Here is a 16,028-nt window from a genome sequence, read left to right on the forward strand (position 1 = left end):
TCCCTGCAGGAATAGCTCCTTCTCAGATGGGAAAGAACTGAAGGGTTTGGATGTACTGAAGAAAGCTGAATGTTCCACCAAGAGCAATGACACAAGTCTTGTTTTGCTTTTCAAAGCTTTTTTTTCTTCATCAGCTGGTTGTGCTACTTCTAATTTATGTAAGACCTGTTTAACTTCTGAAGTGGCCAACAGATTGTAGATGTCCTAGAACCTTCTAAGTTTAACTCGTATAACCTTGTGCTGTGAACACATAACAAATTAATGAAATTACTCTTCCATTTGCAGGATTTGGAGCACCATTTGGGTCTGGCATTGAATGAAGTACAAGCTGCAAAGAAAACATGGTTCAACAGAACAATAAGCTCTATAAAAACAGTGACTGGAGTCCAAGGAAAAGAGACTTGTTGAAAAGCAGTTCTATCAAACACACCTTCTCAACACAACACCTTTTGTTGCCTTCCTTGGCCAGATGTTTAATTCTGTGACATGAGAGGACCAGAATGTAAATAAACTAGAAACACAGCATGTCAGGATTTCAATAGGTCAGTGATACAGAGGATGGAAACACAAGAAAGGTTTTATTGCTAGACATGGGATCTTCATACTACTGATATTTAACAGGTGATGTAGCTAGATTGAACTTCTTCAGAGAAACACTCCATTCTGCGGTCTGGCTGGAGGCTTTTCACAGACTAGGTACGAGAACTTAACCAAACCCTAATTGTTAAGTTTACATATGATAGGTTTTTTTACAGTTATAACCTTTTTTAATATTTTATTTGAAAGGAAAAGTGTCACTAACAAAGTAAAAAAAAAAAAAAAAAAGAAAAAATGAGAAAACTAACAACGCAAAAAAAGACAACTTTAGCAAGAAGTACATCAGTGCCAGAAAGCAGTCCCCAGAGGTAGGATATGGAGAGTAGGAGGTGACATGTTTTGCTTTATGAATGGGGATGATTTCAGCATTCCTGTCGAGCAACCCCACTTTGTTTTAGTAGATGCAGCATCCATCTCTCTGTGTTTGGCATTTCTTTCTGTTACTAATCAATTCTATGCAACTCTGGGCTTTTTTGGCATGGGCTGCCAAACAAATTCACAACCTGAGGCTGGGAGACTTGTCTAAGTGCTAGACAAGAGTAATCGGAGTTCTTGGCAAATTTCCGTTTCACTTCTGTGTCATATTGTTTGATCCACATATCAACAGCGTTAAAATCCCCAATACCAGGACTGCTAATAAGTACTAATTATGTGGATGGTCTGACATTTAATTGAGTCTTTTTGTCTGTTTTCTTGTCAGTTTTTTTGTTTTGGTTTTGTTTTGTTTGTTTTTACCCAGCTGTAGCAGGCCTTCTGTGAAGCTCTGAGAAAGCTTCCAGGATTTAGTTTTGCACATAGGTATGAATGGGACAAAGAAACAATAAACTGAGATATATATGAGGCAAAAATCACTGCGTGAGTGTAGCTGCGAGCATTTATAGCTATCCAACTGGCTTCGCTGGTAACATGTTCAGAGGTTGTGTAGGTCATTTTTCACGCTCGATGCAGTTGCACTAATAGGTGCTAAACGTGTTTGGATTTCTTATTCATTGGATTGTCTTGAGTTCTCACCAGAAAGCTGTAGAATGGAGTTTTGCACCTTGTAATTTTTTTAATTTATAATGGTTTGTGTTATGCTGAAGTATCTATTGCATCAGTGGATAAATTTTGTGTGCAGTGTGAGTATAAGCTGGTAACAATAAGAGGCACTGGTTTGTATATAAAGATATTTGGTTTATTTTGTATTTCTACCTTTTTCTTGTTTACTGTACTAATGCTAGCTAATGTACTCTGTAACTACGGAATAGAACATGCTATGTCCAAGCTTTTTTCCTTAACTACATACATTATCTCTATTGTTTAATACCAAAAAAAAAATACTGTAACTCCATCAAATATTAGATGCGTGGACATTGTGGTAGCATAGTTGCAGTGTGTATACTTTATGAATTGAAATATAAACTAGTAAAATTGTATAACTATTTTGTTGTTTCATTTCATTTTAACAGGAAATTAATTAAATATTTTGCAATATAAAACTAATTCTTTAAAGTAGAAGCAGTAGCATCTGCAAGCTTCTCTAAGAGCAAAACTATAGTCATGCCGCAGAGGGCTTTGCTAAAAAAGACTGCATATTCTTAGTGTTGCCAACACTGCTTTATGTAATAAAACCTAGGGTTTGCTTTGAAAAAAGAAACTGCAAAAATGACCTTGTGCAGCTTGAGGCTTGTGACTCAGTATTTCTCAAACATGTCCAATTTGGAAGATTTTGTTTCCATGGCCCTCCAAATTCTGCTTGGATCTGCAGAATAAATGTAGGCTAGCTCTGCTTATTATCATCACTAACAAATTCTGCGGGGTCAAGTGTCGTTCACGTCATCTTCACTAGGATTTTCTGGTCGTAGCTGACCCTAGAGTTTAGCTGTGTGACTGGACGACTGCACTAATTGGGTCACAGTGCAGCGCAGGCTCCCCTCGCTGTGTGTGTTCTGCAGAGATAACAAGGAGTAAAAATGTATTTTTGTCACCAAAATGACTAAAGGTGACTCTGAAAGCAGCCCTGCTCTAGGAGGCTGTTATCACGCTGTCACTTTTCTAACCATACTTTTGCTTGAAGAGAATGGCATGATAAGGTTGTGTGTAGTCTTTGCTGCTTTGTCTTTCAAAGAGGTGCATCCCTTGGTAACTTCAGCTCTGCAATTTCTCAATAATTACAGCTTTTGGAGAAAGTTTGAAGGTAAATAGAGGAGAGGAAGAAACAACCCAAGCCCAAAGCACTTCATCCAGTTGTCCTCCCCAAAGGGACTGGGAAATAGTGCAATAGCGTACTTTCCTCTTTCCTCCAAAAATGAGGTACTTAAAGGGAGGGGAAAAATGGCTTTATTGTTCAGATCTCTTCCACTCTCGAAGTAAACACTACGTCAGAATTGCACGCGGTACTCCCCACTTCAGCATGCACATGGAACACACATAATGAGACACTGCTTCAGAGCATTTTATACGAAACATTTTATTGCCAGTTTCCGGTCATTATGGATTATTTTAGATAGCTACTTGAAGGATTTTGATGCTTGAAAGTAAATACTGCCAATGTATTTCACATCTGACTCCATCTAAAATATCCACAGCTAATTAAGAAAAGTGGATCCTGTGCTGAGTCGCACATCTTTTGAAGCGCAGTTACATGTGACACCTGGAAGTGGGTCATTTTTAAGGTGAGGAAGATGAATTTGCAGATGTTCCAAGACTATGGATAAGCAAGGTAAAACAAACAAACAAAAAACCACATTGAGTCAGAGCTGCTATAAGCACGAATATTTTACAGACTTGTAAGCAAGAAGGAATGGGTGCAGTTGGCAGCATTTTTGGCGTTAGTAAGATGGTTCATTATTTGCTGGTAGTCGGTCACCTTGCTGTTCCTGTATGTCTCTCAGCTGGTTTTGTGCACTGAACGCAAGGTAAGTGCCACTCTGCTGATGCTGGGGTTGAAGTCTCTGTGCTCCAGGCTCAGCTTCCTGCTGCTTTGCATGTTTGTGTGGCATCGCTAAGCTCCTGTGCTCTCGTAGTGTGGTAGCTCTAGCGATAGTATCTCATCTTTGCTGCAGAAATTCTTGGCCGCTCAGGGTCTGCAGCTGGAAGTGGATATTTGAGATCTATCAGAAAGTTTTACCTTTAAGCATTGCTGGTAAACCTTCCTGAAATTTATATAACCACCTCCCTGACTTTTTTTAGCTGCCCTTCTTATCCGTGGCAGTGATATAAAGTTCCTGTTATCAGGAGGAGGATTTCACTCCATCTGTTCAACAGCTTGGCTTGCATTCATCCAGCCTAACTTTAGACGCTTCACAGAGGTGCCTAACGTAAGAGCTTAATCCGGGGCGGTTTGCCAGCCCTCGGCGGGCGAGGGGACGGTGCCGTGGGGCGAGGGCCTTGCCCCGCACGCGCCCGGTGCTGATGGAGCAGGGAGGCGAGTGCCAGTCAGCAAATCTGAAGGGCCGCCTTCAATAGAAAAATAACGATGATGTGGGGTCTGTGTGCGTGGTGAGGATTGCTTTCTATCGTAGATTTTCCTCCTCTTTTCCCCACTTTTTTCTTCTTTTATTACCAAAGACAGTCAAGGACTCTGCATACAAAAACCTTCAGAATTTTGCTGGAATTTCCTGCTGTGTGTCCGTGATGACTTTGACGAATGAGGACTTGATTTTGCTGCGTTTTCTGCATGCTAATGAAATAGGAAAAAGGGTAATCCTTTACTGAAGGCTTTTTCTGAGGGTAACCTGGCCACACTGCTGCAGTCCCCTGAGAGAGACGGTGGGGAAGCACGTGCCAGCAGAGCAGCGGGGCTGCCCCTGCGCAGCCGCCCTCTTTGCTGCCGGACGCGGGGGCAGCAGCGAAGCTAAGTGTTTTCTCACACGAGAGGAGCGGAACGGAGCTGGCTTTGAAGTTTAACATGCGGGTGATTGTCTGAGACCGATTTCGCTGAGGAGGGGCAGTGCGGAGCCCCTCAGGCCCCTCCTTGTACGGCTGCAGAGAGGAAAACCCCGCCGGGGGGGGGCGCTCGCCGCCTCAGTAGCGATACGGCTCCCTCCTTCCCGAGGCGTGGGGGGCAGAGCCTGCGGGTCGCGGAGCCGTCTCTGATAGGCTGGCGCTCTGATTGGCAGCAGAAGCAGCCCTTGAAAGATGGCGGTTCGTGGGGTTGGCGTTGGGCGTCACCCCCGGCGGCCTCTCCACGGCGCCATCTTGTTTGTTGGAAGCTTCGTGGTGGGTGAGGCACCGGGGGAAAGGGGCCGTGGAGCAGGGCGGCGGTGAGAGGAAAGGCTGGGTCTGCCCGGGCAGGAAGGAGGGGCTGAGTGCGGTCACCCGAGCGGCCTAGGCAGAGCTGCTGAGCCGGCCCTGATCCTGGGCCCTTGAGGGGAGCAGGGGCCTTTCAGCATGGCGGTTCCCTCAGGCGGCGCTGGTGGTGGCTGTGGGGGTTCCCTCAGCGGACTGCTCTCTCCGGCGTCTGCAGTGCCCTGAGCTGGTGTCTGGAGAGCACCAGGCCAGGGGAAGATAGCAGAGGTTCAGAAGAAAATGGTAATCCCTGGAAATTGATAATACTTGGGGGGGGGGGGTGGGGGTGGTGGTGGTGTTGGTAGTGCGTTAGTGGTCTTTGTAGAGAAGGTGTAAAATTTTCTCTTCACCTGTATGGGATTTAAATTACCGTGTGGGTTTTTTTTTTCACCCTGTGCAGACAATACCGTAGGCCCCTCAGGTTGAGGAAGGTGGTATGTTCTCTTGCTGCGTAGCATCAGCACCTGCTATTCTGGGGGGATAATTTTTATGCGAGCCTGTCACAGTCATAGCCAGGTTTGTTCCCTTATCGCGCCAACTTTGCTGAGAGGTGAATTGAGGCCTCCTGAAGTGGAAAGGTTTGAAATGGGATGTGAGAACTAATAAAGCACTGCGCTTGAACTGTTTGATCTATAACGTGATGAGTGGCTGCCTTGTACTGTCTCTCCATGGAGACCCTGCGCAATGAGAAGCCAATCGAATCACTAACTGCTGAGCAGGTTAAGGCAGTTTGTGGTTTCCTCCTCTCTGTTACAGGCTCTGCTGAATGTTGGGTGTATTCTGATGCTGGAAGTACAGAAAGCTCGAATAAGGGCAAAAAGTCCACTTCTGTAAATCTTAGAATCACTGAGGTAATGCTTTTATAGATGTGTAAAAGGAAGCTATTTCTGTGCAGTATTAATGTGTGTAGAAAAAATCACTATAGCTTATGTGTTTACACATGTAATGCATACAGATGTATATAGGGTAAAAACTATTGTAAATAGAACTTCTGATTTCTATTCCTGAAATAGCGAGAGGAGAATATGATTTATCTGATCTCCCCCTGAGGACTGTGGAAGCAGTTTGGTAACCAATTTTTTGAAATGTCTTTTATTTTTAATTGAGTAATTGTATTACAGGGTTTGGCCCAAGTTGGCATAGATGAAATTGCTGCAGATGGCACTGTGCATGTGCTGGACCCTGCAAGACTTCTAAAGAGCAGTGTTAAATAGCAAGGTTCTTAACAGAAATCATCTCTGTTGAATGATCTTTTAATGTTAAATTAAATGTTCTCTATACTTGGAGCTAAAATCTAGTTAAATAAAATAGAGCAATTAGATAATTCAAGCAATGAACTAAAGACAAAATCTGTCAGGATGCCAAATAACATCCAGCTAGAGATGCAGATTTCAAGATAAGATTTCTCTTTGTACCGTCTTATCCTTACTACACATATTATTGAGTCTGCTTGGCATCTCATATTAATTCCACCACTGTCAGAGAAGAGGTGAAGAAAGGAAACACTTGCAGGTGCTTTCTTGCAGGTGCATTTCTCATGCTGTACTTCTAATGTGTTTGATTTTTATTTTTTTTTTTACTTTAGGGCACTCAAATACATGCTGAGTTTCTGCTTGTCTAATGATGAACTCTACAAGACAAAAACCTTCAGTTTTGCTAAAAAGCACACTCTGATGTTCCATCTTACTAGGTGCAGATTTACAGGGTGGTAGAACTGATAAAATGATTGGACTGCGCTGATGTTGCAGACATTTACCTTGCTCAACAGCTTGTGTGACAAAAATTCCGATTTTTAGGAAGACTCTGTTGTGCCTCAGATGAAATCGGCCACTCTGGACTCTCAGATTCTAGAAGGTGCAAAAGTGATGAGATTTGCAGGCTGCCAGATATGAGCAGAAGCCCTTATCATGCAGAGTGTACTGTTAGTGTATAGCACTAATACATCAAAGCTGTGTGTTTAAACTCCCTGCTGTGAGCATCTGTTAATGCATAGAGTTGTCTGTGTGATCCAGGGTAAAGGGTAGCCTTAGAGCCACATTCATATATGAATTTTGGGAGGTGACACTAGAAAGATAAGAAAACCCCATTAGGAGTCAATCTGGCCAGTTTATCCCACATAGGGAAAAGAAAACTGCTGTGGAGATTCCATTCAATTTTCTGTGCCTGAGAAAAGGTAGTAAAGTACTTGCTGAGATGAGACTGAGTGCTGTGCTGCTATCAGCTTTCATGATGTGAGCAAAGGGGTTTTGTCAGTTCTTTTAAGAATACCACGGAAAACCACTGTGGTTTTGGCACTGGTTCTTGGCTAACAAGAAAAGAGGGAAGTGACTTAATATCTTCTGTGCCTTGAAGGCTTAGGCTAGTTTAAAGAAGTGGTTTTATGGTAATTTAATACTGGTGCACCAGAGTCAATGGACGGGAAAGAGGAGGAGGATGAAAGCTTGATGCTTACAGGCTAGTGTATATCTGAGCTCTCCACCTACTCGGGGCATGGTAGGACTGCTGCATAATCCCACTGATAATCACGTGTGGAACAAGATCTCGTCTTGCATGGAGGGGAAAGGATAGTGTTTCTATGGGATGGCAACCGCGCGTCTCCCTAAGGTGTTTTTTTGCATGGTACGGAGAAAAAACAGCGTGCCAGAGGGGCTATGGAAGCCTCTGCCAGACTTCTATGAATTATGGATGAGATGTCTGCTGCTAGTGCAGACATGAACAGCAAACTGTAGAGCTCCTGGGTGCCTTCAGTCTCAGCATTATGGTAACAGACTGTTTTTAGAATCCACTAGCAACTCAACAGCCTGCTCTGATCTCATAATGTCTTTAGAAGTTACAGGTGCTGCCCATTTCCATGGTTAGGACAGAGTGAGGAGGCCAGTAGTAGTAGTGTAACCAGGAAGTTCTACATTTTGTCCAAGTCTTCATTCATTTGTTCTTAGTGAGAATAATATAACATACTTGAATTTAGTTTATTTGTCGTCTTTCACCTGAACGCTGCTGCATTTTGCTAATCTGGGTATGTGCTAGTCTGGCCTTAGCAGTTTGATTTTTTTGATTTTATTATTTTTGCAAGGGAGGGTGTTGTCTTTTGCTTCAGCTGTGTAAATTTTAAGTTGTTCCAGTATTAAAACAATCCAGTTCATTGTTCCATACAACTCTGAATAGTCCGTGTGCCCTTTGTACATAGCAAGCAAAGTGAGAGTTTAAATAGAGTATAAAATACCTTGAGAAGGGTGCTCGGACATGCGTCCTGGTCTTGGCAGACCAGCTCTGTTGGGCTTCTCTCAGATGCTGTGAACAGATGCCTCCTTTAGGGTGCTTTGGCAAAGGATTGGAATAATGACAAAGAATCTGTGATACTGCCCTTTCTGTACAGGTCAGCGAGAGCTGTGAGGGACAGTTCCTTTTTTGTAACTGGCATCACTGGAACAGTTTATTGATTTCTGTGCCTTCCATCTCCAAGTACAAAGCTGCTGTGCAGGGACAGTCCCACCCCTCCTAGGCAGGGTGCGGGCAGGGCCCTGCCTTCACTGTTGCCAAGATGAAATGAGACTGACCGGAATGAGCTCTGCCAGTTGAGGCTGAGGCTTCCAAACTGGCTCTTGGCTTTCTCTGCAAGAGCACCTTTCTTCTTAGACTGCATAGAAATGGAGCCCTCAAAGTCAGTTTGGAGCAGTTTCTTGCAATTTGGCTTAATTTTCTGGGGATTTAAGCCTTAAATCTGAACCAGCACAAGGAAGATTTTTGGAATAACTGTATTAATAGAAGATGGAGAAAGCTCTCATCACCCTTCCTTCAGTCACTGGGATTTGGTCTCTTTGTCTTTCAGATTTGTTTATTCACAGCCTAAACTGAGGCACCCACAGATCTCTGCAGTTCCCAAGCTGCAGACAGAGGAAGTTATGTGTCTTGTAATGTAACAGCATCTTTCTCAAAACCACATTTTTCATTAAAGCCAGGATAACTGACCTGTGCAGCACAGATCCATGTCCACATGCTTGCTTTGTGCTATATGCAGAAATCCTGTGCTACCTCAAGACCTGCAGTATCAGGAATACAGGAATTGGTATGGAACTGCTTTGCAGGGCAACATAATTTGATATACTGACCTGTAGTTTGTCATCTTGCCATATTTTAGCCTTCCCTTTTCTGCTGTAATCAGAAGTTACCCAGATTTAAAAAAAAAAATCCCTTTGAATAAATGATAAACAGCAGAAGGCTGAGTCTGCCTTTACTGCAGGCAGGAAATCCCATCTTTGGTATGTGTCAGCTCCTAAGCAAGGGGTACTAGAGGGAAGTGTTATCTGTGCTAGGGTATGTGACCCTTTTTTGAGATCTAAAGGCCTCTTTAGGTTTTTGCCCCGTGTTCGTGCCTGGAGCAAGAAAGGGCCTTTTTGTATTACTGTAACAAGAGTACACACAGGCTTTTTATAGCTTTACAGATAAATGCGCTCGAATATATACCCCCAAAAGATGAATTCAAGGCCCTGAAAGCGTTAGCAGCTCCCCTTTCTTTCAGTTGACTGTACCAAGGATTGGGGTGACAAAAGGGAGGGATAATTTACAGCTTCACAAGAGAGAGAGAAAAGAACTCTTCCTAGCTGACTTGCTGGAACTCAATCCTGCAGCAAACAACCAAAGTCAGCATTATGTCAAGAGCAATTAAGTGAGGTGACACTTCTATTCTTGCAGAAAGAGGGGTGCTGTTCATGAAGAATTAGTGCTAGCTTAGGAGGGGGGACAGTTCTGGTGAAGAAATTACTCTTTTACTGAAGGCTTTCCCTGTAAGGATAGGCAATGCTCAAGTAAGTGTAAAGTGCCAGCAGGGAGTTGGGCACCAGAGACAGCGATTCCTCTGCCACTGGGGAGACTAGGTGCTTGAGGGAGAGTGCAGGAGCTCAGGGATTCCGGTCTGAGGTGAAATTTAGAACACCGCAGCTGGCATCCAGTGGACGGTTTTGTAATCTGGCTTCTTACATGCTCTGTGTGGTACAGTAGGAATTGATCCCATGCTTAAGTCTTTGCTCTGAGCAACAACTAACAATTGTCACCCAGGTTACAGGTTCTGTGGCATGTAGGGTGTGGATCAGACTGCCATGCACATAAGTTTTCAGAAACCTAAATGCTGAAATTAGTGCCTTCTGATTTTTTTGCAAGGAAACTTGGAATCATCAACTGTCTAGCAGCCTTGTGGAAGGTGTCTGTGAGCCTGGGGACATAGATGTCCTTGTCTGAGATACTGTTAAGTATCCTACTTTTCTTTTGAAAGTAGCCCTCTACTTTCACCTCTGCATTAACTGCTTTTCATTACCCTTTTGCAAGTCTCTTAAAACAGACCAGCATCAAATAGACCAGCATGAGGGTGGTTTAGTGTTTGCTGCACACAGGCTATAAATGTGCTTTTGAGTAAATGGGAGCTTTTGTCAGCCCTCAGTGTCCCAAATGCCTGTTACAAAACCTTGCATTTGGGATCTGTTCTTTATTCATGAGAAAAGGGAACTGACATCTAGATAAATCAGGCTGCTGAAAAGAAGAGACAGTAGGACATGGAATTTCTGTTGTTTGGTATTGTATTGTAAGAAGTGAGACTAGAGCTAGTTCTCTTGATTTTTTGGGCAGGTTTAGAGGTAACAGCGGTGCTTTGCATGCGGAAGCGACAGGCGGGTTTGTTGGCTGCATGGACATCAGTCAGTAATTCTTTCCTGCTTCCTGTATAATCAGATACACTTTTTCAAGGTGATGATGATTGCAGCAAGATAAACTGGGCATCCTCTTTGTTCAGCAGATGGTTCCTCCTGCATGGATCCCTTCAGTGCTCTGCCAGCAAGGGCTGGGGCTAGAGCAGTCAAGCAACATTGGTGAGGGCCTGAAAATGATGAAGGAGCTTTCTGTTGCAGATTTCACTGCATGCATTCATCTGCAGGTTGATAATTGCAGTCTTCTGAGAAAAAGCAGACAGATGGGTATTGTTTGTTGGTTTGGAGGGGGTAGGGGAGAGAGGGAGTAACAGTAGTGAGTGCAAGGGGCCACAAATCGCAGCTTTCCTGTTCTCCCAAGCAAGACACTGTGTAACTGCTTGGGCAAGTTTAGGTTAGCTACAGCATAAGAATAAAACTAAATAGGAGATGTCAGGCAGTTTCACAGTGAAGCACGAAGGACATGCCAACCTCCTTTATCAATCTAGACTCGGTATTGTATTATTCCTCCCTTACCTACCCCTTGTTTCATTCCTGTGAGGCCACAGAATGTCAGCCAGCTTCTGCAGTGGGCCCAGCTCATTTTGTTAGCTGTCACTGACCAGCAATTGCCAGGCTACTGCTGAAGAGCTGTCGGCCTTCTCAGCGCCTCCAAGATGATAATCCTGAGGCAGCTTTCTGAATGACCTCCTAAGAAGCTAGCTAACATTAAGCATGTACGTAAGTATGGTATTATGCTGATATGTAGGGTGAACGTGGCCTCTGTTTCTAGCCAAGTGTCAATGATGTTTTCACAACTGACTATGTTCAGTTCTTTACAGATCTTACTTGCTAAATATTTGATGCGGCTCTGAATTTTAAGTGATGCATGATTTAGTTGGTTTTGGAACAGTGGTCCCTCAGTAGCTCTTGTGTGCATAACTGACGTTTGCCGCACAGCAGCAGAGTCAGCTGGCTGCACACTGGTTTGTTGAGTGCAAAAGTCTCACACCAAGTCTTACTCCAGTTGTCATATATGCTAAGCTGTGGGGTTCCAGTAAATCTTACCCTGAGTTGCAACCTCAAGCGAACAACAACAGCCACGCAATTTTCAACCCTGCCCTCAATGGCCCTGGACAAGGAAATTGCTCGGATTTGCTTCAGACCTCAGAGGACAAACTGGGACCACAGGAATTTAATGTTTAGGGAATACAGTGAAATGAGAGGGGCAGGAGAGGAAAAAAGTTTGAGAGAACCTTACTCGTTCTTTATGTATGTAATTAAATCTTTTAAGAAAATAGACATCCACTTTTTCCTAATTAGCTAAATACTAGGAAATGCCCAGTTTTCATTCTGAAGTAAAACTTGCCTTCCTGGCTAGTCTCATCACAGCCTTCTCTGGACTTTTCTGTTACTGATTCTATTGGCTAACCTCCAGTGGTATTTGTGTGCAACAGCCCTTGCACAATTTCGGTCTTGTGTACTCTATGCACTGCCACCATTGTGAAGGAACGCATTCTGGCTGTTACAGCATAAATGTGCTTTATGTTTATATCTCAAAGTCACAACTTTTCTAGGAAGCCTGTCTTCCATTTCTGCTGAGCCTGTTACCTGACTGAAGCAGAATGGATTTCTGTGGTTTGACTTCCCAGGCTTCAAAAAACCTGGCAGCCACTTTCCTCACTGTAACAAAAAACCCCAAACCAGTCATACGGCCATAATTCCTGTTTACAGAGATAAGCCTTTATTGTATGCTATTGGAAGCAAATGGGACATAGTTATGGTTTTATATACAGAGAAGTCTGTAGCATTGGGTTACAATCAGTGGCAAATGAACCAAGATTACAGTGCAGATCGAAGTGTTGTGTACAGTTAATAACAGTGGCTGGCGTACAAACCACAACACAGAAGCCAAATGAAGCCAAGTGTACAGAGTACAGCATCACATGAGGAAGCAACTAAATGTACAAAGAGCATTCCATTTACTTTACATTTGCAGGCTTTTTTGGCTAGTGAGTAGATACAGCTCAATTGAAAATTCAGTGTGCAGTTATTTTTCTTCCCACTCAACTGCTACCAAATTAAGACAATTTGAATGTTCAGATTACATTTTTATTGCTATAAATAGCTAAGGTTGTTGCCAAATTACTTTATTTGAAGTTGCTTTATTTATAGTATAGTCAGGAATAGCTTAATCATCATTGTTCTCTACAGATTACAAATTGGGAGAAATCTTAAATATTTTGGAAGTAGTCTATACTTAGACCACAAGGATCTCTTGTACTTCTTTTGGAAGTTTTAATTCTGGGTGACTTCTTTTGAGAGATTTATTGGGAAGAAAGATGGAGTTGTCCACCGCATTACTCATTTGTGGAATTTGTTCAATAGTATTTAAGGTTTAGATAGTTCAAAGGTCATACTTCTTTTTATTCAATGCCGTATCCAATGTAAAAATAAACACTCTGTCCTCTGTGGATAAATAAATCCATCTGTTGGCTGCAGGTCAGACCTCTATTGGTGAAAGAGATTTAGAAAAATAGACCTTTTCTTTAATGTTTACTATGCTGACCCACAAAGGAAAAGTGAAATTCATTCAAGTCTAGAAACAGAAATACAGTACAAGTGATTTATAGAATTACATTCCTTCCCTCTGCAAACTTGCTGAGCATGAAACACTGCCCCAAAGCACTGCCTCTTGTCTTTTCCTTGTCTTGTAGAAGCAATTGTCATCAGAAAAGTCACATTCTACTGCACTGCCAGATTTGCTGTCTGCCTTCTATTGTGCAGACTCTTAGCAGGGCTCTGCCTCCTCAGGATTCTTTGCTTAAGAATTCTGTAGATGGATGGGGTGGTGGTAGTTTGGGTTATACAAGAGGGATGTTTTAGCCCAAATTAGCAGCGATTATTTTAATTTATTTGATGGATGGTGACTTTTGGTGGGTGGAAACGCAACCATTTAAAAAAAAAAAAAAAAAAGGCTTATGAGTTGGACTTGGAAAACACCAGCCTTTCCTGAAAATCTCCACTTCTGAGACTGTTTCCCTTAGGTGATGTTCTCCTTAAGGGGCTGGTATGTTTGGCAGTACAGGTTTCATGCTCAACTTTGTCCATAAGAACTGGACAGGACTTTAAAAAGCATACAGCCCACTGGGACTTGCTCTGCTGTAGCATTTCAGTGCTTTTGAGTCCCCCCACAGCAGTGCTGCTCTCTTAGAAGTGCAAATGTCCCAGAGTGGCTCTGGGACAGCTGGAGGATGGTGATGCTCTGGAGTGGAAGTAGTAGTTAAGCACCAGTTGCCGGGCCCTGCAGAGGCTTGAGAGAACAGAATTGCTTCGTAGAGAGCTTGTCAACCTAAAAAGCTTAGTCAGTTTGATCAATAAATATTGACTTAGGGTTAGGATCAGAAATAAGATGCTGCACTTTGGAACTGGAAGACAGAGTCAACTTCCTCTCTCTTCTGTCCAAAAGGAGACTAGCTTTAACACATTTGTCCTTAAGGACCTTTGTGATGTCTGACATGCATATGAATGTACCTGTCCCTTTTTCAGGGAAGAATAAATGTATGACTGGACAAAGCTTCGAGGCTTTTTTCTGTGTGGGGTTTTTTTTTTTTTTTTAAACATCTGTTGTCATGTTGTCCCTGAAGGCATATTTACCCACTCTTAAATTATGCAGCATTGCCCAGAGAATGGCTCTGTAGTTTAATATGCTCTCTGCAGTACAGCCTCAATTTTCTTCCAGTATATGTATATTTCCATGCAATAGATGTTAGTAGAAAACTACATCTGTCTTTATACTGTTACTTTCAGCAGGGAAGCAGTGATACTAGTTAAAAAACTCCAGAAATAATCTGTATAGCAAATTAGAATTTTCATAATTAAATTCACATAATCACTAACTTTTCAACAGCTGTACTGCTCTGAATGCTGTTCTTCAGCCCACTGTTATTCTGCTTTGAGCAGTATCACTTTCCGTCTGCTTATACACAGTTCTTTGTGGAAACAATGAAAGAAGAATGCGCTCTCTCCTACACTGATGACATTTTACTTTGTTAGTTTACAGGATGCCCTTACAGAACTACAGGTTCTATTGGGAGTGCAGCAATACACACATTTCTGTATGCATAGATCATTAAATTGTAACAGTGCCAATAGTAAAGCAAAACCTGCCAAGATGTTCTGTTCCTCTTAATTAAGCTTGATTTATATGTGCCTGGTGACTTAAGATGCAGTTAGTGTCCACTGCTGAGATGACACAGTACCCTGAGTAACTTTGTATTGATTACGCTTACACAAGCTTGTGCTTTTCTAAGAACATAGAAATGAGCACAAAGAAAATAAATAAGTACATCAGGTTGTTTCCATGGAACACTGTTAATCAACTTACTCTTAGCAGCTTCAAAGTATAAAGTTAAAACTTACCTTCTGCTCTACTCCGTTTGAAACAGATGAGTGCTATAATTAACTCCCCTCTAGCTTAAAAAAATAGAAGTGGATAGAATGTCAAAAAATGCTTTTCTGGTAAGATGAACCTGCTTTGTCATAACTAGTTACACCAATATTAGTGACCTGAAACATGTACATTACAACATGCAGTTGTGGAAGCAGCATCTGCTTTCCCTGTGTAAAAGCAAGTTGTCCAGAATATTGTGGACTATGTAGAAATAAGTTACTGGTATTCCTTTAGGGGAACTTACTATTATTCCTTTCCCTCCCACAACTCACTTGCATGCCCTGTAGACTGCCTGGAGCAGTCTCCCTGTTTTGGATAGGGCTTCATCAGGAAACAGAATTTGTTCATTGGATTTCTCCTATTCCTCTTCCTCCTCTGCAAAACCTTCCACCGGGGATAGTCTCTGGTAGCGACATCACTAGCAGCTTTTAGCCTGCTATATGGATAGCTTAAACCTCTAATCTAATCTATTATAAATTACTGAGAAAATAATACCATCTCTCTGTGCTCTTAGTATACTAAGGCTGCTGGTTTTACCACACTCTAGTAATGGACTTGGAAAAGGCAGTGCAGCTTTCCCTCCAACTTCCTATCTATGATGCTCAACCTTTAAGACTGAAGAAGGACATTCTAGCTTCATTTTTTTCTTTTCTCTCTCTCGCCTCTGTCCATTCTACTAGGACCAGATACATTCAGCAAGCGTGTGTTCCAAGTAGAAGCTGCACTACACCTCACGCACTGCAAAGAAGCATAAGGCACCTGGAGCTTCTAGAGCCAGGTAAGAGGCAGGAATGAGGCTGAAGTCCATGTGCTATCTTAAATGGAAAAATTAATTGCAACCTGTACTCATTCCAACTCCCCTGTACCAATGAATGAAGGATAGCCAAATACCTTCAATTAATGCCTTTTAGAATTAGTGTAATTTGTTCTAGTAGAGGTAACAGTCCAGAGGTTTTCACAAACATGCACTTCTGGCTAGCTATAAAACATTTTGATGTTGTTTACGTACACACCATGGAAGAGACTGCACCTTT

The 16,028-nt window shown here is 42.5% G+C and overlaps 2 protein-coding genes across 14 annotated transcripts in view; one reads left to right on the forward strand and one right to left on the reverse strand.

The window, feature by feature from the left end:
- Positions 1–2,018, forward strand: part of RABGAP1 (RAB GTPase activating protein 1) — a 74,623-nt gene extending 72,605 nt beyond the window's left edge. For all 6 annotated transcript variants that reach the window (XM_075439058.1, XM_075439053.1, XM_075439057.1 and 3 more), the window contains one exon: positions 286–2,018. In XM_075439058.1, coding sequence (XP_075295173.1) covers positions 286–408 — 123 coding nt within the window. In that variant the 3' untranslated portion in view covers positions 409–2,018. The remainder of the gene's footprint in view (positions 1–285) is intronic.
- Positions 2,019–4,297: 2,279 nt separating this feature from the next.
- The window catches only part of STRBP (spermatid perinuclear RNA binding protein), a 78,311-nt gene continuing 66,580 nt past the window's right edge, over positions 4,298–16,028 (reverse strand). The window contains exons 20-21 of one of the 8 annotated variants that reach the window (XR_012765842.1): positions 14,964–15,017; positions 10,824–13,901 (exon numbers count right to left, since the gene is read on the reverse strand). The gene's annotated coding sequence lies outside the window, so the exon portion shown is untranslated. The other 7 variants (XR_012765844.1, XR_012765843.1, XM_075439202.1 and 4 more) reach the window with 7 other exon arrangements.

Source organism: Opisthocomus hoazin, chromosome 19, assembly GCF_030867145.1.
Source record: "Opisthocomus hoazin isolate bOpiHoa1 chromosome 19, bOpiHoa1.hap1, whole genome shotgun sequence".
In the NCBI taxonomy this organism is placed as follows: Eukaryota; Metazoa; Chordata; class Aves; order Opisthocomiformes; family Opisthocomidae; genus Opisthocomus; species Opisthocomus hoazin.